Source organism: Myotis lucifugus, unplaced genomic scaffold (assembly GCF_000147115.1).
Source record: "Myotis lucifugus unplaced genomic scaffold, Myoluc2.0 scaffold_332, whole genome shotgun sequence".
NCBI lineage: Eukaryota > Metazoa > Chordata > Mammalia > Chiroptera > Vespertilionidae > Myotis > Myotis lucifugus.
In genome coordinates, this window is record NW_005871380.1 from 301118 (window position 1) to 325327 (window position 24210).

The following is a 24210-nucleotide window of genomic DNA, read 5'->3' on the forward strand; positions in this document are numbered from 1 at the left end:
CCTGGGCAGGGGCTGCCCCTCACAGCCATCTGCTCTCTCTCCAGGCGATGGGGAGGATGATGAGACGGAGGAGAGTGCAGGGGACATGAGCCAGGTGAAGCCCATGCTGTCCAAGGCTGAGCGCAGCCACATCATCGTGTGGCAGGTGTCCTACTCCCCCGAGTGAGGCATGGCCTCTATTGCCCCCTACCTGGCACCATCATGTACATATGCCCACCCTGCCCCATGGGGCAGCCCACCAGCCCCTCTCTAACCTCTCAACCTGCAGCTTTCACCTTAGGTCCGGCCTGGGAGCTGACAGGGGCAGCAAGCAGCAAAGCGGATCTGGCTGGGAGGTGGGAGGTGGGAGGGACAGAGCCTTTGGGGACACCCTTTTCCAAGCAGCTCCTGGCCAGCCCCTAGTCCAGGGTCCAGACCCAGGGCACTGGAGGGCCAGAACAAGGCAGAATTCCAGAGTGAACATTCCCCAGGGAGCTCCCAACGGCACCATGGGCCCCCCATCTCATCGGGAGAGGAAGCAGGGTCCTCACAGCCAAGGCCCACTTGCCTTTGCCTGCTGTCCATGAGGGTTGGGGGGTCTGACCTTAAGGGAGCCGGTCCAGCTGCTAGCCTTCCCTGGGTTCCCCCATGCCCTGTCCCTGCCACCCCAGGAAATGGCATGAAAGCATGTATCCAGGCTCCCTGGGGCAGCTGTTTGAGAAGATAGATGCCCCCGTCGTGCTCATGTTCCCCGATTACCCTGTGTGGCAGGCTCTCACCAGCCCTCATCAATCCATGTGTCCTTTCCTTATAGAAGCAGGCCCTGCAGTCCTCCTCCTGGAAGGCCCCAGGGTGGGGTTTCTCAGGCTGTCAGGGCAGACCCAAGCCTCAGGAAGGGGTGGGGGGCACTAGGACACAGGCTCAGCCTCAGGGTGAGGGAAGAAGGTGTGCTCCAGGGCCTGCCTCCCAAGCAGTCTCCAAGGAGTCCAGCTCCCAAGACACGTTACTAAGTGCCTCGGGCTGGTGGTGTGGCCTTCTCCCTTAAGGGCAACTGACAGGCTGACAGCGGAGACCCTAAGGGCTCAGGACGGGGCCACCTCCCTGGCTCTAGGAGCATGCACCCACCTGCTTTGAAGGGCACCGCCCTGGACTGCTGCCTCCCCACCTGCCCAGGCCCAGGCCTTACTCCTGCTCCGAAAAACACTGATCAGGGCAGCCCCAGGCCCTGCTGCCCACGCACCTCCCACCAGAGAAGCACAGATCTTGGGCAGCCATGCCATAGCCCAGCCAGTACACTGCAGTCACATGCAGCTTAGGCTTCTCCCCACCGCCTGCCACTCTCCACTGTGATGTATGTCAAGTCCCTTGTCTGTTCCCACAGGGCCATGGGTGACCGGGGTTATCCGGGTGGATGCAGCTGGGGGATGGGGCTGGGTGACGATTCTCCTCAGGCTTTGGCCCTGCAAGCAAACTCATGTATCTGCTCTGTGTAATAAACGTCTTATCATGGAACCTCCGTGTCCCTGAACCCAAACCAATGTGAGCACAAGGGTTTTCTCCAGTTTATTATAAAAAGAAACGCTGGACCAAGCTGAGCGCCAGGCCACCGCTCTGGTGCATTTCCAGGCGCGCTACACAGTGCCGCCAATGTTTGGGGCAGACCCACCTGTCCTCTTGGAGGTCCGAAGGGTGCTGTCCACCCTGTCACAGAGGGTGTGCTGAGCCCCACCGCAGGGGCCTGGAGGGTGCGAAGTCACCCACACCTATTGCAGCCCGGGGTGCTCAGCTCGGGTCCGCGCCGTTACTCATACAGCCAGCGCTCGGCGCTGTCCTCCCAGCAGAGCAGCTCGTCGGGGCTGAACCAGAGCGCGATCTCTCGGCGGGCACTCTCCACGGAGTCGCTGCCGTGAATCACATTCCTGCGCGGGAAAGGCGCCCTGAGTGCGGGCAGGGGCCCCCGAAGCCCTGCTGGCGGGGGGTCGGCGGGGGGAGGTCGGGAGTGGGTAGCAATGTCCCCGGGGCCAGGGCCGGCCTTACTTGCCAACCTCGATGCAGAAATCTCCTCGGACGGTGCCGGGCGGAGCATCCGCTGGGTCTGTGGCCCCGATTAGTGCCCGGGAGATGCGCACAACGTCCAGGCCCTGCCACACCTGGGAACGGGGTCGGGGCACCGGGTCAGGGCGCGGCTCGGCGCGGGGTCAGCCGCCGCCCGGCCCGGCACTCACCATGGCCACCACGGGCCCCGAGCCCATGTACTTGACCAGGCGGCCGAAGAAGGGGCGCTCCCGGAGCTCCGCGTAGTGCTCGCGCAGCAGCTCCTCCGAGGCCTGCGGACGAGGGGGTCGGGCCGCGGCTCAGAGGCGCCGCCCGGTTTCCGCGCCCCCCCCCCCGCCCGCCCGCGCCCCGCCCCACTGCACCAGCTTCAGAGCCACCAGCTTGAAGCCCTTCCTCTCGAAGCGCTGCACGATCTCGCCCACGAGCCGCCGCTGCACGCCGTCGGGCTTCACGGCCAGGAAGGTGCGCTCATGGACACCGGCGCGAGCTGTGGGACCGCGAGGCGGCGGCGCGCGTCAGCCCGGCCGAGCCCGTCCCCACCCGGCCTGGCCCCCTGCCCGGCCGCTGCTTACCCGCCGGGAATAAGTTGGCGAAGATGGTCAGCACCAAGCAGATCATGATGGCGGCGGCAGCGGGAGTGAAGCGCGGCCTCGGGGGGTGGGGGCGGGGCCTGCGTTTAAAGGGGCCGCGGCCCGACCCGCCTCGTGCCGGCCTCCTGGAGCCGCGAAGAGTGAAGCTGGGCCTGGGGTCCACGCCCAGCCCGGGACCCTGGGACAAGGAGGTCTGTACCGACCGCAGTCCGCTCCCGCCTTCCCACCCACCAGGCCAGGACACCAGGGTGTCAACCTTTCCCTCCCCGCACTCCTGCACACAGCCCAACCCAAACTCGAAGGAACCACAACCCGGCTGCTGCATTTGCCTTTATTCGCTCTCAAGATTCGGTCCTGGCTGAAGCAACGCATATGGGAAAGGGATGCCACCTGGAAGTGACAGGTGCCCGCGCCGGGGCTCCACACCTGCAGCCCCGCTGCTGCCAGCTCTCCCCCAGCAGCTGCCTCCTGCGGGCCCCGTGCACACTCCAGACCGGAAGAAACCACCACCCTCCACCGGACCACACGCACGGTGTCGGTCTTCTCCCAACGCTCCCTCGGCCAGATCTGGGTTTGGAGAACAGGGACAGAGAGAGACAGGCGCGGGGTCTGGCGCCCCTCTGTTCAGTGCGGTCTCAGAAAAGCCACGGAGGTCCCGGGGGCTGACTCAGGAGCAACACAGACATTCTGATTCACCAGGATGGTGGCCACTGCCTTGCACCCTTTACACAAACTGCCGGTTCTGGCATTTCAGACAGGAGTGCCCTTGGCCCTTTTCTTTGCCTCTTGTTTCTCGGGGTAGTCCCAGGGCTCAATGGGGACTCTCTCCAGACTCAGCACGGGCTCCTCGGTGCTGGGGTCCCCATTCTTCCGTCGCTCTGCCAGAATCATGGCCCGGAGCAGCGGCGGGTAGGGCACGGAGCGCAGGGTGTCCTCCGGCGCCGGCGTGAAAGCGGTGAAGGCCGCCTCCTCGTGCTTGGGCACCAGCCGCCAGTCGTGGTACATGGTGTGTTCGATCTCCCGGGCCTCACTCTCCGTCTTTCCTGGGGAGAGAAGGGCGGGCGTAGTGCACACACTTGCGGAACCGTCTGTTGCCAGCAGCCACCCTAGCCGGCCTCCGACTCCTTACCTTTGAAGGTCAGGATGCCCCAGGCCTTGCCATGGTCCAGGTTCTGCAAAGCAAACAGGGAGGGGTCAGCTCACCAAGCTTTCTCGCCCCCAGATAGCAACACGCAACGCCGCGTGTGAGGGAAACGGTGCTGCCCCGCGACGCCCGGGAGCGGGAAGGGGAGGGCGGGCACACGCACCTGCGCCGTGTAGTCCGGCCGGACACGCGTGAGGCGCCAGTAGCACGGCTCGTCGTGCTGCCACAGCCAGGACTTGCGCGTGACCAGGCGGCCCCAGGCCGAAGAACGGGGAGGCGGCCGAGCAGCTGCAGGGAGGCGGCTTTCGCGGCGCACGTCCGCCCAGGCCCGCATGGGCAGCCGGCGTCCCGAGTACGGGCGCGTCAGCGTCTCGTAGTCCAGGGCGTAGAGCTGTGAGTCGCGTGGCCGTTCCCGTCGCTCGCGGAGGGCCCGCACACGGCGGGCCAGCTCGGCGATCAGGCGCGGCCGCACCTTCTTGCGCCCCATGGCCTGCCCGCGCCTCCCCGCCGCGCTTGGCGAAGCCCGCCCGCCGCCGGAAGCGGCTGGTGTTCTCTACAAAGGCGTCCGGGCACGACCGGAAGCGGAGGAGGCGGGGCACACTATGGCGAAGGTTGGGTCCCGCAGGGTCGGGCGCTCGTGTCGGGGCCAGGGACAGCGGCGGCCCACGACCTGGGAGATCTCGGACTCGGACACTGAGGGGCCCGTCGGCGCGGGAGCCGACTCAGAGTCCGCCGTGAGGGCCCGGGACCCGGCGGAGAAGCGCAGAGAGGCGGCCGAGGCGCTGCGGCTGCTGCGGCCCAAGCAGGCACTGCGGCGCCTGGCGGTGCGCGTGGACCCAGGTGCGCCCGAGGGCGGGGGCAGGTGTCCCGGGAGAAGCCGCACTTCGGCCGGAGCTTGGGTTTTGGAAGCTCTTAATCGCTGGGAGGTTGTCCCCGGCCCAATGCGGGGCGAGAGGGGCCTCTGTCAAGGCCGCCTCTTGGCCAAGAATTGGCGCCGGCTTTCCCGCTGGGGAGCTTGATGAAAAGATTCGGGGAGCTGGACCTATCGCGCTCTTGGAGCGGCAGCATCGGTGTGTTTGTCATTCGCCGCCCAGGCTGGGGGTCTGCTGTGAGCAGCACCCTCACGTGGAGGGAGAGGAATGACAGCTTCTCTTCCGCTCACCCTAGCCATCCTGGAAGATGCTGGTGCTGACATCCTGATGGAGGCCTTGGGCTCCCTGGGCTGTGAGTACCACATCGAGCCCCAGCGCCCCGCCCGGAGCCTCAGGTGGAGCAGAGTGAAGCCAGAACCTTGCCCCTGCAGTGTGAGTGCCCCAGCAGCCTCATTTCCAGGGTTTACCTAGTGCGGCCCTGGGTTGGGTGTTTCGCCGCTGTGATTTCATGAGGCGGTTGCTGTAATCATGCATATGAGCTCAGAATGGGGAATGCTGAGTGGGTGATGCCCAAGCCACTGCAATGGTCAGTTGCAAGCCCGAGTCCAGGGCCTGAACTCATCTGGTGCTGAGGAATGTTCCATCCCCACTGATGCTGTGGTCAGTGCTCCTGCCGGCCCTTGGACCAGGGCTGGTCTTGGCCGTGGTAGGAGATCACCTTGGCTTCTGTAGATCTTTGTGGGCATGGGCGCTTGCCTGTGGCCATGAGCCTCAAGGTACTGTGCTGCCCGTGCCAAGGCCCTGGGACACTTGAGTCTCAGGATGAGCAGCAGTACCCCTGGGCATCCCTGCAGGTGCCTCCTGAAGTGTGGGCTGCGGGTGAGCAGGAACTTCTGCTGCTGCTGGAGCCTGAGGAGTTTCTGCAGGGTGTCTTCCAGCTGACCCAGGTGCTTGGAGGGGGGCTGGGTTCCCAGCCTGGATGTGCTGTTCTGCCAGGCCTGATCAAGGACAGAGGGGCTGAGAGGGCATGCAGTGGGCTGGGGCTCCTCTCTGTTCAGCAGCCAAGATGTGAATGAGATGAGGGAAGACAGCTGGGCTCTTGGCCTGGGAGCAGACGGGAGCCACAGCTGCTTCTAGAGGGCAGCAGCAAGGATAACGAGGGCGCTCTGGAGAGTCAGAAGCCAGAAGTGGGGAACTGGTAAGAGGGGGCCTGGGGACTTGGGCTGCGAGTTGGCTGTGCAGTCCAGCTATGAGAGCCACCAGCCCAGACCCCACCTGGCTGAAGGAGCAATAGGGACTGCTCGGCTGCTGTTTGTGCCAGAGGGTCATTAGGTTAGACCCTCTGTCTGAGGTTCAGCATTTATCACGTACCTGCTGCCAGGCTGGGATGCAGAGTGGACCAAGAATGGGAATGGGGGCTTTCGTAGGTCCCCTTGACCTCCTGAGAGGCACACAGCTGGTTTTCTAAAGAAAGCTGACTGGGCAGAGGAAGTCTCCAGTCTCCTCCCAGCACCACTGGGTTGTTCTTGCTCTCCTTTCTGCAAACTGGCCGTAGTCTGGTGAGCCCTGCCTACCGCAGCCCCAAGGAACGGGTGGTAAACCTTCTTGGCTTGCAGATCTGTGGCCCAGCCTGTTCAGTGCCCTGGATCTCTCCTGAGAGCCCCGCCTGCCTTCACCTGGCTGTCATCGGGCTGGATGCCTACCTGTGGTACCAGTCACCCTCACACCCTGAGCAGGCCTGGCTGGGGTGGGGGAGTTCAGGGAAAAGATCGCGGTAGCTCTGGGGCTGCTAAACCCCTCCCTTGGGTGGGCTATGGAGGAAGCAGAACTCAAGGAGGGTGGGACCAATGGGATCTGGGGATCTGGAGGGACAGTCACCTCTGTTCAGGTCTCACCAGCCCAATGCCCAGGAGATGCAGCAGCCAGAGAGTCCAGGGGCAGCCCGTGCAGAGGTGGCGGTCGGCTGGCCTGAAGTGGAGGAGGTGAGGACAGGGCAGGTTGGATGAGGTGGTTGGCCTTGGCCCTGACAAGCTGGTCTCTGAGGTGTGATCTCAGGGTGGCATGTGAGGCTGGTCTCAGCTAGGTGTCCCCCAGGGGAGCCCTCTGAGCCATCCTCATGCGTTTGTGTCCTCCTCAGGCCCTGGTGCTCCTGCAGCTCTGGGCAAACCTGGATGTGTTGCTGGTGGCCTCCTGGCAGGAGCTGAGTCAGCACGTGTGCGCCTTCACTAAGGCCCTCGCCCAGCGCCCCTTCAAGTGCGTGACCCCCACTTCAGCTGGTGGCTGCTATTGGGAGTGTTCACAGGAACACCTGGAGGGGTGGTACTTCCCGGGCCTCTTAAGGCCAGAGGGCTGAGCTGGGGGACTGGGTGGTCAGGAGAGATGAAGCCTCTAGAAACCCCCCTTTTCTCTCCCCATCAGGCAGTTCCAAGAGTCCGGGACCTTTTCCTTCTGCACGGCTGGGCGCTGGGTGGCAGGCGAGCGCGTGACAAAAGATGGCACAGGGCTTCGGGGGGCCTGGTGGCGACAGATTAGGCAGTTCAACCGAGTCAGCCCGGCTGTGGCTGATGCTGTTGTCACTGCCTTCCCTTCTCCCCGCCTTCTGCAGCAGGTGAGCCCCCTTAGACTCTCAGACATGGAGGCCAGGTCCCCGAGGCCTGCCCTGCTCATCCCCGAGGCCTGTCCTGCTCATCCCTGTGCCTGCCCTGCTCATCCCTGTGCCTGCCCTGCTCATCCCTGTGCCTGCCCTGCTCATCCCTGTGCCTGCCCTGCTCATCCCTGTGCCTGCCCTGCTCATCCCTGTGCCTGCCCTGCTCATCCCTGTGCCTGCCCTAGGCGTACTTGGCCTGCAGCACTGATCAAGAGCGCCTGGCCCTCCTGGCTGATCTCCCCGTGAAGGTGGATGAAGGCGCTCGGCCCCGAAGGGTGGGGCCTGACCTTTCCCGTCGCATCTGCCTCTTCCTGACCTCCACCAACCCTGACCTCCTGCTGGATCTGAGCTCCTGACCTGCAGGGCCTTCTCCCACCAACTGAACAGAAGGCACCCCAACAAGGGAGAGACCAGAAACCAAAGGGGCGGGGGGAAAAGAGCTCACCCAGCACAGCTGTCCCTCAGCCTGGGGAGGGGCTCAGCCAGGTCTGAACCCAGGGGAGGCGCAGGGAGAGGAAAGGCTCTGGGTAACGAGCAGAAGAAACTCCACGTGGGGCTGGAGGCTGGGGCAGGGCCCTGCGCACACTGGCTGCAGGCCTGGGGCCAGCGGGGACAGCGGGGAGAGTTGGGTAGCACCTAAGTCCCTGCTGGGGGACATGCACCATCACCTGGAGGCGTGGGGGTGGCACCTTCAGAGAGAAGTGAGACTGAGTCTCAGGGGAGAAAAGAGAGCCAGGCTGCCTCTTCCCCAAGGGTACTGCAACACAACCAGGACCACGGGAGAAAAGGTCTTGATGCGGACTCCTTTTAATGCTACCACTATGGAGGTGTTGGGTATAAACTCAGAGTTTATTACGATCGTTTCAGTCTCAGACAGGAGGAACAACTGACAACATGCAAAGCAAGTGAGGACAAACCCAAGGTCCCCGAAGGCTGGCAGCTACAGGAAAGGTGACATCTGATGAGGCCACAGACTACAGCCTCCAGGCCAGCAGGCTCCGTCCAGAAGAGCTGGTGTGGCCACTCATAAGAGACTCCAAGGAGAGAAGCAGCCGCTGCCATGCCCCGCACAGGAAACAGATGGATTCAGTTCTGGTCTCAGGATCCCAGGGCTGCGGCCTCTGAACTTGCGGCAAGGCCTGCTCTAGCCTCTGAGGGCAGGGGACGGCCCAGACAGACCTTGGCCCAACTCCTCCCTCTCGTTACTCTGGAGCATGGCCTGAGGGAAAGGATGGAGAAAATGCTGTCCTCGCCTCAGGAGGCAGTTTTCATTGGAAAATAAGTTAGGTCCTTCGGCAGCGTTTTCTCTGGCAGCGCCGGGTCTCTGGGCTGTTGGGACTGACCGTGGCTTTGGGTGAGGACATGGGGGACTTGTGGTGGCCACAGCTCATGCTCAGGACCCAGCCCAGCTTGTTTTGTAGCACCTGCTTGAGGCCAGGTGGCAAGGGCAGGCCCTCAAGCGTGTCCCCAGAGTTGGGTCGTAGCTGGCGCAGGCGGTGGCAACACAGGTACTGTAGGGAGGTGGCGCTGGCACAGGAGCGGATGACCTTCATGCTGCTCTTGGCCGCGGTGGAGCACACCATTGGATAGAACTTCCTGTTCTGCAGCTTTGTGGCTGCCACACCTAGAGGGGGCACAGCCTGAATCCTGGGCCAGGAGGGGGCTTAGCCATTCTTTGGACATCCTCCTGAGATAACTAGGGTGGCCCTCGTGCTGTCCCACCCTCTGAGACCCTGGGACCTCAGGCTTCTTTCTTCAAGGATATCTTTTTGGGAAGCCTTAGGGCCACTCAGCCTGGGCCCGTCTCTGCTTCCTACAGGACCTCAGTAGCAGCCACACCCCACAGGCGTTTGTCTCCCCTGGGATCCTGGACACCCTCACCTATGCACTTCCTGTTCTTAAAGAAGGTCAGTGTCCCATGCCAGGTGTCCAGGTGCACGCCAATGATGGAGCCCTGGCCGAACCTCGAGGAGAAGCTTGTCTTGTCACCCTTGTGGTGGAGGAGCCCTAGGGGGCAGCAGGAGGCAAGGGGTTAGCCTGATGTCTGGGGCCCCCTCCCAGCATGCCTGCCCCTAGGGGCCCCACATACCTGTGTAGGAGAGGCCCCAGCTGTCCTCATCCCTGCCGAGCAGGCTGCAGAACGTGTGGTGGTACTTGTCCAGGTCCACATCCGACGTCCCAATGCCCACCATCTGGAGACAACAGGCCAGGCAGAGGGGGGCCGGGGCCAGGGACACCAGCAGAGCTCCTCCCCCCCACGGCCCTGCCTGTCACTTACCATATCGGTGCCGTACACAGGTGAGGTCATCTTGATCTCCCAGAAGTGCTGCCCCTCCCCTAGTTCCTTGGTGCCTCGGATGGCCGCTGTGCCGCAGCTGTACTCCACATGGAAGTTGACCTTCCGGTTGTCACAGCTCAGCAGGGTGGCTGAGGACTTATTCAAGTCATCCCAGACCCAATCAAAATCTAGGAGAGGAGTGGGGATAAGGACACTTATGTAATAATAAAAAAAATTTTAAAAAAAATCGAGGCGAGGAAAGGCCAGGTTGGGGTAGTCTCTTGAACCCCTGCTGCGTCCTCATCTGGCCTAGAGATCTGCCCCAGCAAGCCCAGTGACCCTCGCCAGGCACTTACACTCATCTTCCTCCCCACAGCGGCAGTCCTTGCCCCGGTGCGCCGCTGTGTGCAGACTGCTGCAGAAGGAGGCCTCGCTCTGATTATCACAGTTGCAGAAGGACTCACCCGTCACAGGCACAGCACTGGGGATGGATGCTGGCAGGGACGAGTACTCAGGGTCAGAGTCAGAGTCACTGTGCTGAGAAAAAAGGGCAGGCTGTTCCCCCTACTGTGCTTCTGCCCTCCACCTGCCACAACACCCATCTTAGGCCAATGGGTGAACTGCTGATGCCCCAGGTTTAGCCTCAAAGGGATTCCCCAGGTCCCAAGAGCACAGCCGGACCACGCTTCTACAGTGCTCCCAGAGTGACCCTGCACACCTCCTGGCTCAGGTATGGGGAGGGCCTACCATGCTGCTGGGTTCCCGAGAGCGGGCTTCAAGGCCAACCCCATTTCTACACAGCCAGGGGGGCCCGGGGGCCCAGGCACTGATGAGCCCACAGCAGTGCTATATGCTTGGCCATCGTTCTGCAGCCAGTTTCTAGATCACGGGTAAGCTGGCCCCATCAAGGATGGCCTGAAGAAGGGGGGCACCTAGCAAAGTCCACTGGTGCCCTACTGAAGCCCGGGCCTCCCCACAGGCAGCAGCTGGGCTGTGGTAGTGCTGGCACACATTCCTGACTGTAGTGGCTTTACTATCCTTACAACAGGTGGTTCTTAACCCCCACCCCAGAGCCCTAAGGAGCCCAGGGGTTTCATGCTGCTTCCAACTTCTGTAGTAGGAAAACATTCGGGGGGCGGGGACAGGGGGCTGTCCCTCTACCTGAGGGGCTCGGTCCTGGGCTTGATCCCAGGCTGAGCTGGTCAGGTTCTAGCAACTGCTGACCCACCCTCTCCTGGAAGCCAGCAAGAGATGCTCTGTGCACCTAGTCGTTCCTGCTCTGAAGCCACACAGGCCCCTCTGGATATCTGCCTTGACTCTGGACCCCAGGCCTCTGCCTGCCTGCTGTCAGCCCTCTTGGGTTGGCTCAGGGTCCTGGTTAGGCTCCAGCCTCCACCCCGGGTATTCCTCTTGCCTCCTTGAAACCCTTTGCAAAGCAGCCCAATGACCTTGCTCAGACCTAGGCAGATCATGCCACCCTGAGCATGAAGCCCACATACCCCCATCAGAGCTTACCTGCTCTGGTCCCTCCCCTCTTCCCCCACCTGTCATGAGGGAGAGCTCTTTGCCCCTGGATGGCAGCTTTCAGATATCACTCAAAGAGGCTTTTCTGGTCCTCCCTCCTGAGTCCTCTTCCTCCTCACCTGCTTCTGACAGTCTCCTCTGTCCTGTTGCTCTGACTCCTCCAACCAAAACAGAAGCTCTGCAGGGGAAGAGCCTCGTCCTTGTTTCTTCCTATTCTACCCAAGGCCCATGCAGAAGCTCATAAACCAACTGGAGAGACTAAGAGGGTTGAACTCCAATCAGAGACAGCCCCAGAAAGGAGACTGGAGGCAGGCCCAAATCACCCCACTATCAAGGAATGGTGATCTCCCAAAAGCCAAGGCAGGCACACTGCCAGCCATAGGCAGCCCCCTTCCCAGAGTCAGCAGCCAGGAGCGCAGGCCTCAGTACCGAAGGCCTGGAGGTCAAGCTGGGCAGGGGGCAGACCCAGCCCCTCGGCAAGCCAGAGGGAACGGTGGTGTGTGTTTAGCCTTCAAGGATGCCAAGGTGACACACCCACCTGCTCGCCCACACAAATACTCCAGGCCAATTAGGTGATGGGGCAGGCTGCACGCAAGCATGTGTCAAACACTTGTACCCCAGCCGCCCAACACTGCCTGCATCCCAGAGTGATGAGCCAGTGAGGGAGGGACAGACACAGGAAAACAGACTGCTCCAGGCCACATGGCCAGGACAGGAGCTGGGAGAGAGACAGGAATGCAGGCCAGGACCTTGCTGGCCTGGGCAGCGATTTGGGGGAGACTCCCAGGATTCTGTCCATTCAGAACAGTCACTTTTAATTCTCCATCAGGGCCTGGCAGTTCCACAAGGCTTAGCTGCCCTCACTCAAGGGACGAGAGGTGCCCACCCACTATCCCCAGGATGCCTGGCTGAGCCATGGGAACATGCAGGGTGCCTGTGACGGCACAGACAAGTCACCTAAAGATCACCCCAGCAGGAAGCAGTGGAGGTGACTCAGGGCAGGGCCAACCCCTTGCTCTCATCTAAGAGATTTTGGAAGATGACCGGAAATCTATTTCCCACCACTCCCTGAAGTGGGCACAAAAGCCACACCGCTCAGCTGTCCCCAGGGTCCGTACAGCCAGCCTCTGGCTGCAGAGCCCTCAGGTACACCAGGCAGCCTGCACTGAGACCAACAGCTGAGCTGCTGTTCCAACCAGAACTTGGGAGCAATTGAGAGGGAGAAGGCACAAGAAGTGTGGTCTCCAAGACTAAAGATCGTCTCACATGCACATACACAAATATAGAACACGAATCTGTACAGGCAGGGGAACCGCCCAGGAGGGTGCAATGGAGTTAACGACAGCTACCTTCGGAAACTGGTTATAAGAAATGGAATGGAGAGATTCTGTTGAATGAACCGACCAAAGAACCAACTGCCACCCTCTTCAGTGGAAAGTGTAGAGAGGAATGGGGATCTACCCCGAGGTCCTGTCACCCCAGGGCCATGTGGATCCTTAACCAGGGTAAACCGGGGGTGAGCAGTAGGGTCCTACTGCCCTCTGTCCTCGGGGGCTTCTTGCAGAGGGGCCTCTGCACCTTAGTCCAGCAGTACCCACCTACCTGCCCATCAGAGTCATAGCCCCAGGTAGTGGTCCCTGCCAGAGCCATGGCCCGGGCATCTGCGTCTCGGTGGGCTGCACTCAGGACAAAATGCCATGCTCTGCTGCTCCGCGGGCGCCTGGCCATGGTGGACAGGATCTGAAAGAAAACAGGTTCTGAGCAAAGGAAACACCGGGCATACGAAGGTCTCCCAACAACCCCTGCATCTGGACGTGGCTGGCTGGGCCACATCCCCCTCAAGGGGGAGCATTTTGTGAGCCACATGGTGCTAAACTGAGGCTCCAGACCTCACCTCATAGCTCCTACCTCACTCCAGTGTCCAAGCACCTTGATAAACACTACGTAGAGTGTGTGAAAGGCCGTCCAGACACACATGGCTCTCCAATCCCTAGCTCAGTCCCGCCTTCAGCTCAGCCTAGGGAACCCAGCTGGGCCGCCGGGATGTCCCGCAGGCACCTCAGACCTCACCTGGCTCCTCCTCCATTGTTGTTTGACAAATGGCATCTCCAGCCTCCGGGTTCCTCATGCCAGACTCATAGCATTCACCCCCCTCCCGACTTCCTCCTTCCCCACACCAGCTCCGCAGAGCCAGTCCCACCCCACACACTCCGCTCCCTACACAGCCAAGCTGTTTTTGACACAGATCTTGAAACTTCAAGCAAACCTTACATCTTTTCACTCCTCAGGGATTGCCATTCTTCTTAGGATAAAAGGCAACATCCCCCAAAGCCTATCAGGTTCCGCTGTGCCTCTCCAATCCAGTGGCCGTGTCCCAGTTGCTAGCTCTTCCCTGCCCTTTGCCCGGAATGCCTTCCCCTCCCCTCCTTGGCTCTGTTTCCGTAGCCGACTTACAGTCACATCTCGATTTCTATGAGTATCTACTGCCTAGTTCTCCCCCGGAACGAAGTCTCCAGGACAGGAACTGTCCCCCAGCGGGGACCCCGGCAGGCACAGGCCAGCGCTGTCGGCGGAGGAACGCAGGCACCGCTTTCTAGGCTGGGAGCGCCGTCGGTAGAACCAGGCCCCCTCCCTCCAGCAGGGCCCCCGCACGGCAGCTTCACCTGCCGGTCCGAGGCAGTGCTGCCGCCGCTCCGGTCGGCCGGCCCAGCCACCATCCGCTGCGTCTGCAGCGCTCAGTGGGCGACCCGCGATGCACGCGAAGTGACCGGCCCATGAGACTGTCTCCGGCCTCGAAGCGGGGAGCCTCTGACTAATTTCAGTTTCGGGCGGTGCCGCGGCTCCTCCCCGCGCTGCGCGGCGGGCAAACAGTGCGGGGCAGCCCGCCCGGGTTCCGCCCGCCCGGGCCACGGCGCCGCCCGCGGGAACAAATGCGCGGCCGGGCCTCGCCGCCGGCGGTCCCGCAGGGCCCCGATCCCGGGCGGGTCGGGAGGGCGCGGACGCACCCGCCCTCACCTGAGCCGCTCCGCCGCCACGCGCCGCCGGTGGCCGTGACCCACTTTCCGCTCCAGAGCGAGACGTAAACAATCCCCGCCCCCCGCAACGCATCGGCCGTGCAGCCCGAGGCTGGCGCTCCAGGTCCGGCGCCCGGCACTCGCCGCTGGCCGAGAGGCTGCGGAACCGGTCAGGCCTGACTCGGCGTCCTCACTGGCCGCATCCTAAGCGGTCGGGGACGAGGCCGCGCGCCCCTGGGACGAGGGGCGAGTTGGGGGGGCGGCCCTACACTCCACCATTGACACGGAAGTGGGTTCCTCTCCGGTACGTCGTCCGCGCCGGAACTTGCGTAACCCTTTGTGCAACCTAATTGGCTAAGAGGAGCGTGAGTGGACCTATCAAGAAGAGCCAGGGGGCGGGCTCGAGCTGCCCATTGGCCGAAGGCTCCTCACTCGGGCTGCAGGCGGACGGAGCGGAGGAAGCGGACGCGAGGCGTGCAACCTGCGGGAGGGATGGAGGCGGTGGCGGGTGAGTCTGCGGGCGCCGCGGGGAGCGGGAAGAGACCGGCCCGCAGCTGTTGGTCGCGACCCTGGGTGTTTAGCGAATCGTCTTATGTGCAATGTAAGGGTCACGGAGACGCACGTGTACTTATGAGTGTAACGTCCTCAAGTTGCAAGTTTTCATGTAAGTGCCGCGCTGCTCGGGAGCGTGAATTTAGGGGAACTCGGAGCACGTGCGCTGTCTGTCGTTAAAAATACAATACTGCCGGTTATGCCATCGTTTTTTGATTTGGTGATACCCCAAGAAAACAGGAAGAAGTTTGTGGGGTTCTAAAAGACACCAGAACATCACATACTTTTAGTTATTTGTGGAAGTTTTATTTGAGCTTTCCAAACCTTAATATTTGAAAAAATGAAAGTTCTGTTGGACGGATACAAGCCCGTATCATAGATTTGCACAGATTAACCAAAGTCGGTTTTCATAACTAGGGGGTTGCCACATTATCTTTTAAAAGACCTCAGGTCTGGTACGTTGGGCACCAAGCTCTTACAGCTCAATTCATCCACCAGATTGTAAACAACACTAGAGGAAAAAATCTGAAACGAGTTTTTAGAATAAGGGCAGTTTTGCTACAAGGTAAGATCTAGATTGATCAATTTTTAAAAGAGTTAGCTGCTTTTTTAACCAGGAGGAAATGCAGGTAAAAATCCAAAAGGTGGAACCTGGGTATGCCCAGCGGCCTGGCCTGTTATTTGTATCTTTCTAGAAAGATGCCTTATGTTGGAAGAGTGACAAGCTTGTCCAGTTTATCGAATAATCGTCGTCATTGGTTGGGCTTAAGAATGAAGCTGACCCTGACTTACCGCAAAGGTGCCCCTCACGTTCTTCTGAGGGGAGATACAGCTTTTCTTGCCTCTTCCAGCACAGCCTCTCGCACTTAGTAGGCACTCACATTTAGGTGAATGCACTGCGTTGATGGTCTGTTTATAAACTTTTCAGCTTGCTTAGGGGTGAAAGGTTCTGTGGTTGACCGCCAAGGATCGCTGTCTGAGAAGTTCAGCTCCATCCAGTTATCTGATGAGTGCCCTGTTTGGTCTCAGATAAAATTCCCCACTCCCACCAGTAAGGAAAGTGGTCCAGTGATTAGGAGCTTGGCTAAACCAGGATCCAGATCGGCTCTTGTGTTTCCACCTGAGCCCTTCCCTCCACCCCAGCAACAGTGAAGTTGACTCCCAAATACCTTTTGATGGTAAAACAATTTCAGTAATTAACCTTTTAAAAAATTCCTCATCCAAGGATATTTTTCCTTTCATTTTTCGAGAGTGGTGGGGGGTGGGGGGAAGAGAGAGAGAGAAACATCAATGTGAGAGACATTGATTGGCTGCCTCCTGCACGTGCCCTGACCGTGGCTGGGGATTGAGCCAGCAAACGAGGTACAAGCCCTTGACCCTTAGGTCCGAGGACCAACATTCTAACTACTGTTCTAACTACTGAACCAAACCAGCCGGGGCTAAGTAACCTTTTAAATTGCTGCAGGGATGACCTGAAGCTAGGGTCTGGGGCTTCCTGTTTGCAGGCAGTGATCCACGCCCGGGATGTCCCACCCTAGGTGCTGGGAGCGGATCTGGGAAAGGCACTTGAATGCTTTGGTGACAAGGACCTGCCCGACAGCCAGGGTAGGCGCCCTCTGAGTGCCTCCTAGGGAGACTTTGGAAGTGCAGGCGGCTTTTGAACATGCCCTTGAGAGGTGGGTCAGGAGGAAGGACCGTACGCACTTCTGTGTTGATTGTTGAGCCCCGTCTGCGTGTGGGGCGGGTGGAAAGAGCCGCTGCTGGAAGCAGGGCGAGGTCCTGAGGGTGCTGTAGCGAGAACAAGGGGTCACTGCGGGGGGGCTGAGGGCTGTGTGTGCAGGGCGCAGGGGTTAGTTGGTGAATATTTATTTGGTGACATTTGGGGCTCGTTTTAGAAAGAGGAGCTGGGTCAGAGTGGCTGGTGGCCAACAGGGGTCCACAGAGGCAACTCTGGTCTCAGGACCTGTGTGGGAGTCACAGGATGCCCCTGCCCTTGTGTACTAGGGTTTCTTAAGGCTGGGCTGGCAGCCAGGTGACATTGACATTCACCCCCCCCCCCCCCCATGATTGCAGCTGCCCTGGGTCCCCAGAGCTGTAAGGGTCCCTCCTGAGAACTGGAGGCCAAGGCTGCCTTGAGTGCTTCTCTGACTCCAGAGGAGCGGGCTGGGTGCCTGAAGATCAGACCTGGGCCCAGGAGCGGGGTGGGAGCTGCCCAAGCACAGAGGCGTCATGGTTGTAACAACCCAGTTTGCATTAGTCTCCATTGGAATCAGCCGGGAGCCAGCAAGCTTTGGTTTATTGCCTGTGTGTGTGCACTTACACATGTGCACACTAGAAAGAGGAGCAATGTGGGTCATTTTAGGCAAGAGTGGGAGCAGCAGCATTGGAGGAACCAAGGGGTTGGGGGGCAGGTCTCAGGACACAGGAGGTGCGTGGTGACCAGTGAGTGAGCAGTGAAGAGCATCTGTGTGAAGGGCCTCCTCGCTAACTGGCATCCTTCTGAGCAGAGCCTGGAAACCTGGCTGGCGTCCGGCACATCATCCTCATCCTCTCGGGAAAGGGGGGAGTCGGGAAAAGCACCATCTCCACCGAGCTGGCCCTGGCCCTGCGTCACGCAGGCAAGAAGGTGAGCACCTGCTGCCCTCAACCACAGCACTGCCCCCTCCTGAGCCACCCCTACCCCTTCCCTTCTGGGTAGACACACAGGGAAGCCATGCTTTCTTCCTGCCTGGGGAGACCCCTACATGCCATGCAGCCATCCTGGCTCCTTGCAGGTGGGGATCCTCGACGTGGACCTGTGTGGCCCCAGCATCCCCCGCATGCTCCAGGCACAGGGCAGGGCCGTGCACCAGTGTGACAGTGGCTGGGTGCCCGTCTTCGTGGACCAAGAGCAGAAGGTCTCCCTCATGTCTGTGGGTTTCCTGCTGGAGAAGCCGGATGAAGCTGTGGTGTGGCGAGGCCCCAAGAAGAACGGTAATGACCAGGCAGGGGCCTGCACTGTCAGCCTTCCAGCCTCCCTTGGCGCTCAGTTAGAAAGCCGAACAAGAGCCCTAGCTGGTTTTGCTCAGTGGATAGAGCATCAGTCTACGACTGAAGGGTCCTAGGTTCGATTCCCGTCCAGGGCACCTGACCAGGTTGCAGGCTCGATCCCCAGCAGGGGGCATGCAGGAGGCAGGCGATCGTTGATTCTCATCATTGACATTTCTGTCTCTCCCTCTCCCTTCCTCTCTGAAATCAATAAAAATATATTTTTTAAAATCTGCTTTAAAAAAAAAAGGCGGAACAAGAGCCTGGAGCTGCTGGCCTTCCCCACCCCACGGGCCTCCTGCTGCTCACGTGACCAGTCATGCCTGGACGTGGTGGTGGTGTCCAGATGGCAGGTGTGGGCCCTGAGAGCGAGACAGCTATGTGGCTGTCGGCTATGAGGTCCCCTTCCCCTTGGCAGGAAGGGCGGGTATGCTCAGACCTGAGCCCACCCTGTGTGTGTTGGGTGTGGGAGGAGGGGCACCAAGATGGGGCTCCGGTGCCTCAGCACCAGCAGGTGGCATAAGCCCCCTAGTGAGGCTGCAGGTATTTTGGGGGGAGGGTGGGGGCTGCTCCACTCAGGTCATCTTCTCTCGGGCTGTGAAAGCTGAGGTGTCCCCAAGGCTGGGCACAGGTGCCCCAGGAGGGTCTACCCAGGCCTGAGCAGAAGTCTAGCAGAGTAGGGTGGCCCAGTAGCTGGGAAGAAGGCGGTGCTTGTGGGGGACAGGGACAGAGGTGCCTCCCTGCTGCACTGTGCGTCCCCCCACATTCTGAGGAGCAGCGTGGAGGCCGGGTGGAGGCGGTGGGTGTGGGAGACCCCTTTTGAGACCCCAGCCACCTGACTTCCCTGGGTCTTCGCAGCTCTGATAAAACAGTTTGTGTCTGACGTCGCCTGGGGACAGCTGGACTACCTGGTTGTGGACACGCCCCCAGGAACCTCTGATGAGCACATGGCTGCCGTGGAAGCCCTCCGACCCTACAGCCCCCTGGGGGCCATCGTGGTCACTACGCCCCAGGTACTGCAGAGCATGGTCCCATTTCCCAGTGTGCCACCTCCTTCCTGCTCTGTATCTCTTCTTGGTCGAGTGTTCAGGATTCCCATTGGCCTGTTCTGGCTCGTCCCTGGTCCCTAGGCGGTGTCTGTGGGGGATGTGAGGCGGGAGCTGACCTTCTGTAGAAAGACAGGGCTGCGCGTGATCGGCATCGTGGAGAATATGAGCGGCTTTGTCTGCCCACACTGCACCGTAAGTCGTGGGAAGTTGTGGGCCGATTACCCATGTGGTTGTGGGGTGAGGGGATGCAGGGGAGAAGATGCTGTGCCCCCTATCCTGCTCCCTGGCCTGGACCCCACTCCCTGAGTGCAGAGAGAGTCCTCAGGTGGACCCTGCGCCTCTGTCCTAGGAGTGCACCAACGTCTTCTCCAGGGGAGGCGGTGAGGAGCTGGCCAGACACGCCGGAGTCCCCTTCCTAGGTGAGCGGGTCAGGGCTACCCCTTGGCCTCTGCTCCGGGTGGTCCCACCTGCCTGTGCCCACTGCCCTTGGTGGGGGAGGATGACAGTAGCCGTGTCCCCTGTCCTTGAGTTGCAGGTATCAGTTCATGTCTAATGCTGATCACTGCTGACCAGCTGGAAAGAAACGGCCTGAGAGAGGCGTACCCCCAGGCCTTGAGCCGCAGCCCAGGCTGGTGCCTGCTGAAACCCCCTGGAGAGCAGAAGAGTGGCTTCCGCTCCGGGAGCGCCATTATGGGTGGGGGGGTGGGGGACACGCGTGCATGGCCACGTGTCCCCAGTGCTTGCCTTGCACTTTCTGCAAGTGGGCAATGTCCAAGGCAGCAGAGCTGGACCTGCTGGGTTGGCTGGTGGCCGTCGAGGTAGAAATTGAGCTCAAGCCCTTCTAGGCACCTCAGCCAGAGTGAGGCTGATGGGTGTCCGCTCTGGGCTAAAACAGACTGACAGCAGCGCCTGTGCGAGGGAGGTGTGTGGACAGGGCCTCCCAGCCTCATGCTCAACACCTTTCCCCTTCCTTCTGTCTTCGCAGGCTCTGTGCCCCTGGACCCCAAGCTCACGAGGAGCCTGGAGGAGGGCCGAGACTTTATCCAAGAGTTCCCCCACAGCCCTGCCTTTCACGCACTCTCCGCCATAGCCCAGAAGGTTTTGGAGACACCGGCCCAGCTCTCCTGACCAAGGCCTCTCCTGGCGCCTCTGTGGGGCTGCAGCTCACAGACTCGGCAGAGGTCCTGGGTGCGGTTCCCGGAACCTGCAGGGCTGGCCTGTAGGGCTGTCACTGTGTGGACCTCCCCCTGCCCGGGCCCTTGGGAGGCGTTTTGTGCTTCAGCAGCAGCTGGGCACCAGAGCCACTGACAGTGAGTGGTTCTGCTGGCTTGGTCTGTTGCAGGCCCTGGGGGTAGCGAGGGGTTTAGTGCCATGGCCTGAGCTCTGGTGCCTGCGCATTCGCTCTTCATGCCGTGGTACTCACATGCCCCAGACGGACAGTCCACTCCTGATACCTCCACGTTGTCCACAAAGCTTGTGGGTCTGGAAGTTGGCTGGGGACTTTGTCGTCCTCAAGTGCCTGGTTGCTGGTGGGGCTGTGAGTGATTGTGATTGAGGACGGGAGCACCCTGTAAGGTATTAGCTTCAGAGCCCACAATTAAATGTGTCCTGCCACCATGGTTATAAGTCTGACATCCTAGGTCATTCCGCCTTTGTCCAACCTCGGGGTATGACTGGTTGTGTGCCATAGCAGACAGCGTTCACCCCAAGACCCGGGCTGGACCAGCAGGCTGGTTATCAACAGGCCCCTGAGGATTAGGGTGAGGGTGTGTTTGCAGAGGAATTGGATATGTCAGAGAAACGTGAGCATGGGGGCCCGCAGCGGCCTCCACACTGCAGGGACCTCGGGCAGAGCGAAGAGCAGAGGAGTGTGAAATGCCGTCAGTCCCAGGAAGGCAGGAGGGCTGTCCATTCTGCAAAGCAGGAGAAGGGCGGGGGTGCCGCTCTTCCCAAGGGAACAAGGGCTGTCAGAGGAGATGTAGCAGCTCTGAGGTGGGGGTGTCCAGCAGGGCAACCTTTGGTACCATTTCCATGGATGTTGGGGTACTGAGGAAGGGGCTGTGCTGAGAGGAAGAGGTGGGGAGGAGCGCCATTAAGGGGTTTGGCTGGGAGAGAGGATTGGCACCTGCTCTGGCCCCGTTTGACACCAGCTGCTGGGCCTCCTGGAGCTGAGGCTGCTTCTGCTGTGCTTCGGCTCCCGGGCTGGGCCGCCTCCGAGAGAACTCGACCTAACAAGGACCTGAGTAAGTGCCCTCCCCTCCTCAGGTGGGGGTGGGCGTCCGGGGGCCGGGGTGGGAGAGCATGAAGAGTCCAAGCTCGGGGAGGGGAGTGGAAGGGTAGAGGGACCGAGGCAGCCCCGGGGTGGGCTGAGCTGGCAGCAGGAGCGTTCCACAGGTGCCCCAACTGATGCTTTCCTCCCTCCGCCAAGTTTCATCCCTGTGGGCACAGGCATGTTTGTTCGATTGCTTTTAATGGGTGACAGCTGTGCCCCCGATCCTCCTGATCTGGCCCTCAGGTGCCAGGCCAGCAAACCCCAGGACCGTGTGTTCCCTGAGAAGAACCCCCAACAAGTAAGCAGTGTGGGCCTGGCCTCCGGGAGCTGCGGGGTAGGGCGCCCACCAGGCTCCCGGGATGGCAAGGGCTTGTCCTGACTCCAGGGCAGTATCTGGCCTGGATAAGCGTTGGATCAGCAATGACTAAAGTGGTCCTCACCAACATCACGCAGGTCGAGTCCCGAGATGCTGGGGGGACTGGCACAGGTGATGTTGTTGTAGGTATACACAGGTCGCTGGCAGTCTTCCCCTTCGGAAACAGCCTGGACAAAGCGGGGCACAACAGTGGGGTGCTGCAGGGCGAAGGCCCTCAGGGCCTGGAGGGGGCAGCCACAGTGCCAGGGATTGCCCTCCAGCCACAGGCGCTCCAGGCCCGCAGGCTGTGGCACAAAGGTCTGCAACGAGTTGTTCCTGAGGCTGAGGTAGCGCAGCCGCACCAGCGGCGAAAGGATGCTCGCAGGCAGGGCCTCCAGGTGGTTGTGCGAGATGTCCAGCCAGAAGGTGCAGTGCAGGGGCCCCAGGACTTCTGCCGACAGTGCCGACAGCCGGTTGCGGGACAGGAGCAAGTACTCCAGCTTGCCAAGACCCTGGAAGAGCTGACCGGGCAGCTGCGTTAGCTGGTTTGAGGTGAGGTCCAGCTCCAGGAGCTCAGGGAGCCCCCACAGGCTCTGTTCCTCAATGGCCGTGATGCCGTTGTCCTTGAGAAAGAGCCGACGCAGCCCGGAGAGGCCAGCGAAGGTGTGCTGGCGGATGCGGCCCAGGCAGCTGCCCTCCAGGTGCAGGCTGTGCAGCTTGGCCAGGCCCTGGAACACTCTCACCGGAAGGTTCCGCAGACAGTTGCCAGAGAGGTTCATGACGGCCACGTTCGAGAGGCCGAGGAAGGCTCCCGCCTTGACCTCCTGGATCTGGTTGTCATTGAGGGTGAGCACCTCCAGCTGGCCCAGACCCTCAAAGGCCTTGTCCGGCAGCTGCCGGAGGCGGTTGTGGCCCAGCCGCAGCTCCTCCAGGAAGTGCAAGTCCTTGAAGGTGCGGGGCCGCAGGCTGGTGATGGCATTGTGTGAGAGGCGCAGGACGTGCAGGCCCAGCAGGCCCGGGAAGGTGTCTTCCAGGAGGCCGCCCACACGGTTGTGTGACAGGTCCAGCCAGCGCAGAGCTTTCAGGCCCAGGAACGCCCCCGGGGCCATGGCGCCGATGTGGTTGTGGTCTAGGTAGAGCTTCTGGAGCTTGGGCAGCTTGACAAAGATGTTGGCCTTGATGGATCGCAGAGCGTTCCTGCTCAGGTCCAGCTCGCGGAGCTCGCTGAGGCCATGGAAGAGTGGGGGCTGCAGGTAGGTCAGCTTGTTGCCTGCGAGGACCAGCTCACGTAGATTGACCAGGCCCTGGAACACGGTGTCAGGGAGCACGGCCAGGCTGTTCCAGCCAAGGTTGAGGTCCCAGAGGTTGGCCAGGCCATGGAAGAGGCCCTCATCCACCCTTCTGAGGAGATTGTTGTTGAGGCCAAGTGAGGCGAGACCCGGCGTGTGCAGGAAGGTGCGAGCCCCAAGGGCGCGCAACTGGTTCCGCTCCAGGTGCAGGTGGTACAGGTTCTGCAGGCCCAACAGCACTTTGGGCTCCAGGCTGGCCAGCCCGCTGCCCTGCAGATTGAGGAAGCCCAGGCTGGAGAAGTTGCGGAAGGCTGCCTCGGGGATGGAGGAGAAGTTATTGCCATCCAGCCACAGGGCCCTGGCGCTGTCGGGGATCCCGTCGGGCAGCCGTGTGAGGTTCCGGGAGCTGCAGAAGACGCTGAGCTCATCTGTGTAGTCATCGTGGCCGCAGGTGCAGATGGCTGGGCACTGCAGGCCCCCGGTGTCCCCTGGCACTCCAGGCTCCACTCCCTCCAGGCCACGGGGGCCCAGCGCTGCCCAGGAGACCAGCAGCACTGCCAGGGCCAGGCCTCCTGCAGGGAGAGGAACTTGGGGAGAGGCGGCACTAGAGCTCGGATGTGAACCCCGGAGTGAGAGACCTGGAGCCGTCTAGGCCTCAGCCCGCACGTGTGGGCCACCCTTTAACTTAGCACCCATTCCACAGCACGCCACCGTGAGAGGCGGTTCTGCTGATGGGACTGGAGGTGTGAGCTGAGGTATGCAGTCGCCCCACTTAAATTGGAAGCAGAAGGCAGGGGCAGGGTGCCCACCAGGTGTTCTCCAGCTCAGAACAATCACAGGACTGACGGGCAGTACCTCTTCCAGAGAAAACTAAGGACTGGCCACCCAGTGATTAGGCCGTGTGTCCATCCGTGTCCCTAACAGGGACAGTCAGCCGGGCCAAGCTGCCAGGTGGGCCTAGAGGAAGGCGTGAGCGAGAGAATGTTCTGGAGACAGTCTGAGTGGGTACGCGCTTGTTGCCTTTGGAGGCTGAACAGCGAATCAGATGCGTTTAGCCTGCACCCAGGTACTTGGCCCAGCACCATGGTGAGGAGAGAGACGGTGCTGGCCGCAGTGGCAGGCAGGGACCCTAGACCAGTGGTCGGCAAACTGCGGCTTGCGAGCCACATGCGGCTCTTTGGCCCCTTGAGTGTGGCTCTTCCACAAAATACCAGCTCTTCCACAAAACACCGACTTCTGCGCATGGGCCACGAAGTTTCAATCGCACTGTACGTGCGCGCCTACGTGCGCGCCCGCACGTGGTATTTTGTGGAAGACCCACACTCAAGGGGCCAAAGAGCCGCATGTGGCTGGCGAGCCGCAGTTTGGCGACCACTGGCCTAGACCGTTGGCTCAAGACCGTCAACTCACTGGGGTCAGGTTTTGTTTCAGAACAAAGGGTGCCAAGCTCCCCAGCAGCTGTCTCAGAACCTCTGCTGGCCACTGGGCTGCCCTGCAGAGCGTGGGGTCTCGGTGAGGCAAAGGCAGTGCAGCAGGATACCCCTCACCAAACTGAATGGGCCT

General features: G+C 61.0%; 7 protein-coding genes across 25 annotated transcripts in view; 3 read left to right on the plus strand and 4 right to left on the minus strand.

The window, feature by feature from the left end:
• Nucleotides 1–1491, plus strand: part of MAPK8IP3 (mitogen-activated protein kinase 8 interacting protein 3) — a 39150-nt gene extending 37659 nt beyond the window's left edge. Inside the window, exon 33 of the mRNA XM_023764476.1 lies at nt 45–1491. Coding sequence (XP_023620244.1) covers nt 45–166 — 122 coding nt within the window. The 3' untranslated portion in view covers nt 167–1491. The remainder of the gene's footprint in view (nt 1–44) is intronic.
• A 38-nt stretch (nt 1492–1529) lies between these two features.
• Nucleotides 1530–2978, minus strand: NME3 (NME/NM23 nucleoside diphosphate kinase 3). Of its 3 annotated transcripts, none has more exons than XM_023764435.1 (5): nt 2607–2978; nt 2395–2521; nt 2205–2310; nt 2025–2129; nt 1530–1898 (listed from the first exon to the last, which is right to left on the minus strand). In XM_023764435.1, the coding sequence occupies exons 1-5, from the start codon at nt 2947–2949 to the stop codon at nt 1785–1787; spliced, it is 795 nt and encodes a 264-aa protein (XP_023620203.1). In that variant the 5' UTR covers nt 2950–2978; the 3' UTR covers nt 1530–1784. The 3 variants fall into 3 exon arrangements, with proteins under 3 accessions (XP_023620203.1, XP_023620204.1, XP_014321800.2); XM_023764436.1 differs by having other exon boundaries at nt 2021–2129; XM_014466314.2 differs by having other exon boundaries at nt 2017–2129; nt 2607–2707.
• Nucleotides 2942–4363, minus strand: MRPS34 (mitochondrial ribosomal protein S34). Of its 2 annotated transcripts, none has more exons than XM_006100882.3 (3): nt 3932–4363; nt 3754–3796; nt 2942–3667 (listed from the first exon to the last, which is right to left on the minus strand). In XM_006100882.3, the coding sequence occupies exons 1-3, from the start codon at nt 4253–4255 to the stop codon at nt 3375–3377; spliced, it is 660 nt and encodes a 219-aa protein (XP_006100944.1). In that variant the 5' UTR covers nt 4256–4363; the 3' UTR covers nt 2942–3374. The 2 variants fall into 2 exon arrangements, with proteins under 2 accessions (XP_006100944.1, XP_023620205.1); XM_023764437.1 differs by having other exon boundaries at nt 2942–3712.
• On the plus strand, nt 4347–8588 carry EME2 (essential meiotic structure-specific endonuclease subunit 2). Of its 4 annotated transcripts, XM_006100880.3 has the most exons (8): nt 4347–4608; nt 4936–5072; nt 5495–5587; nt 6257–6348; nt 6529–6622; nt 6778–6893; nt 7059–7248; nt 7473–8588. In XM_006100880.3, exons 1-8 carry the CDS (start codon nt 4371–4373, stop codon nt 7641–7643), a joined length of 1131 nt encoding a protein of 376 aa, XP_006100942.2. In that variant the 5' UTR covers nt 4347–4370; the 3' UTR covers nt 7644–8588. The 4 variants fall into 4 exon arrangements, with proteins under 4 accessions (XP_006100942.2, XP_014321775.2, XP_023620192.1 ...); XM_014466289.2 differs by having other exon boundaries at nt 7059–8588; XM_023764424.1 differs by lacking the exon at nt 5495–5587 and having other exon boundaries at nt 7059–8588.
• Nucleotides 8116–14271, minus strand: SPSB3 (splA/ryanodine receptor domain and SOCS box containing 3). Of its 9 annotated transcripts, none has more exons than XM_006100874.3 (7): nt 14105–14271; nt 12692–12829; nt 9922–10102; nt 9566–9753; nt 9377–9479; nt 9169–9294; nt 8118–8911 (listed from the first exon to the last, which is right to left on the minus strand). In XM_006100874.3, exons 1-7 carry the CDS (start codon nt 14195–14197, stop codon nt 8571–8573), a joined length of 1170 nt encoding a protein of 389 aa, XP_006100936.1. In that variant the 5' UTR covers nt 14198–14271; the 3' UTR covers nt 8118–8570. The 9 variants fall into 9 exon arrangements, with proteins under 9 accessions (XP_023620197.1, XP_006100936.1, XP_014321778.1 ...); XM_014466292.2 differs by having other exon boundaries at nt 9922–10059; nt 12688–12829; XM_006100875.3 differs by lacking the exon at nt 14105–14271 and adding an exon at nt 13753–13955.
• Nucleotides 14272–14282: 11 nt separating this feature from the next.
• Nucleotides 14283–19998, plus strand: NUBP2 (nucleotide binding protein 2). Of its 5 annotated transcripts, none has more exons than XM_023764434.1 (7): nt 14283–14407; nt 17163–17281; nt 17430–17628; nt 18541–18695; nt 18813–18923; nt 19081–19150; nt 19717–19998. In XM_023764434.1, exons 3-7 carry the CDS (start codon nt 17475–17477, stop codon nt 19857–19859), a joined length of 633 nt encoding a protein of 210 aa, XP_023620202.1. In that variant the 5' UTR covers nt 14283–14407; nt 17163–17281; nt 17430–17474; the 3' UTR covers nt 19860–19998. The 5 variants fall into 5 exon arrangements, with proteins under 5 accessions (XP_023620202.1, XP_006100945.1, XP_023620199.1 ...); XM_006100883.3 differs by lacking the exon at nt 14283–14407 and adding an exon at nt 14415–14611; XM_023764433.1 differs by lacking the exon at nt 14283–14407 and adding an exon at nt 14602–14704.
• Nucleotides 19999–21188: 1190 nt separating this feature from the next.
• IGFALS (insulin like growth factor binding protein acid labile subunit) lies at nt 21189–23732 on the minus strand. Its single transcript, XM_023764477.1, has 2 exons — nt 23718–23732; nt 21189–23295 (listed from the first exon to the last, which is right to left on the minus strand). Exons 1-2 carry the CDS (start codon nt 23730–23732, stop codon nt 21418–21420), a joined length of 1893 nt encoding a protein of 630 aa, XP_023620245.1. The 3' UTR covers nt 21189–21417.
• Nucleotides 23733–24210: the final 478 nt, after the last annotated feature.

Excerpts from the sequence above, each read along its gene's own strand:
- NME3 (XM_023764435.1), bottom strand. The coding sequence starts at position 2,949 with ATGCAGCAGCCGGGTTGTGGTTCCTTCGAGTTTGGGTTGGGCTGTGTG. Across the intron at positions 2,311-2,394 it reads CTGGTGGCTCTGAAGCTGGT|GCAGGCCTCGGAGGAGCTGC; the intron begins GCAGTGGGGCGG and ends ACCCCCTCGTCC. Across the intron at positions 1,899-2,024 it reads GAGGAGATTTCTGCATCGAG|GAATGTGATTCACGGCAGCG; the intron begins GTTGGCAAGTAA and ends TTTCCCGCGCAG.
- MRPS34 (XM_023764437.1), bottom strand. The coding sequence starts at position 4,255 with ATGGGGCGCAAGAAGGTGCGGCCGCGCCTGATCGCCGAGCTGGCCCGC. Across the intron at positions 3,797-3,931 it reads GGCCGGACTACACGGCGCAG|AACCTGGACCATGGCAAGGC; the intron begins GTGCGTGTGCCC and ends TTTGCTTTGCAG. Across the intron at positions 3,713-3,753 it reads GGGCATCCTGACCTTCAAAG|ACGGTTCCGCAAGTGTGTGC; the intron begins GTAAGGAGTCGG and ends TGCTGGCAACAG.
- EME2 (XM_014466289.2), top strand. The coding sequence starts at position 4,371 with ATGGCGAAGGTTGGGTCCCGCAGGGTCGGGCGCTCGTGTCGGGGCCAG. Across the intron at positions 5,073-5,494 it reads CAGAACCTTGCCCCTGCAGT|GTGCCTCCTGAAGTGTGGGC; the intron begins GTGAGTGCCCCA and ends GCATCCCTGCAG. Across the intron at positions 6,349-6,528 it reads GGGCTGGATGCCTACCTGTG|GTCTCACCAGCCCAATGCCC; the intron begins GTACCAGTCACC and ends ACCTCTGTTCAG.
- SPSB3 (XM_006100874.3), bottom strand. The coding sequence starts at position 14,197 with ATGCGTTGCGGGGGGCGGGGATTGTTTACGTCTCGCTCTGGAGCGGAA. Across the intron at positions 9,754-9,921 it reads CTGTGGGGAGGAAGATGAGT|ATTTTGATTGGGTCTGGGAT; the intron begins GTAAGTGCCTGG and ends CTCCTCTCCTAG. Across the intron at positions 8,912-9,168 it reads TAAGAACAGGAAGTGCATAG|GTGTGGCAGCCACAAAGCTG; the intron begins GTGAGGGTGTCC and ends TGCCCCCTCTAG.
- NUBP2 (XM_006100883.3), top strand. Across the intron at positions 17,629-18,540 it reads GCGAGGCCCCAAGAAGAACG|CTCTGATAAAACAGTTTGTG; the intron begins GTAATGACCAGG and ends GGGTCTTCGCAG. Across the intron at positions 18,696-18,812 it reads TCGTGGTCACTACGCCCCAG|GCGGTGTCTGTGGGGGATGT; the intron begins GTACTGCAGAGC and ends CCTGGTCCCTAG.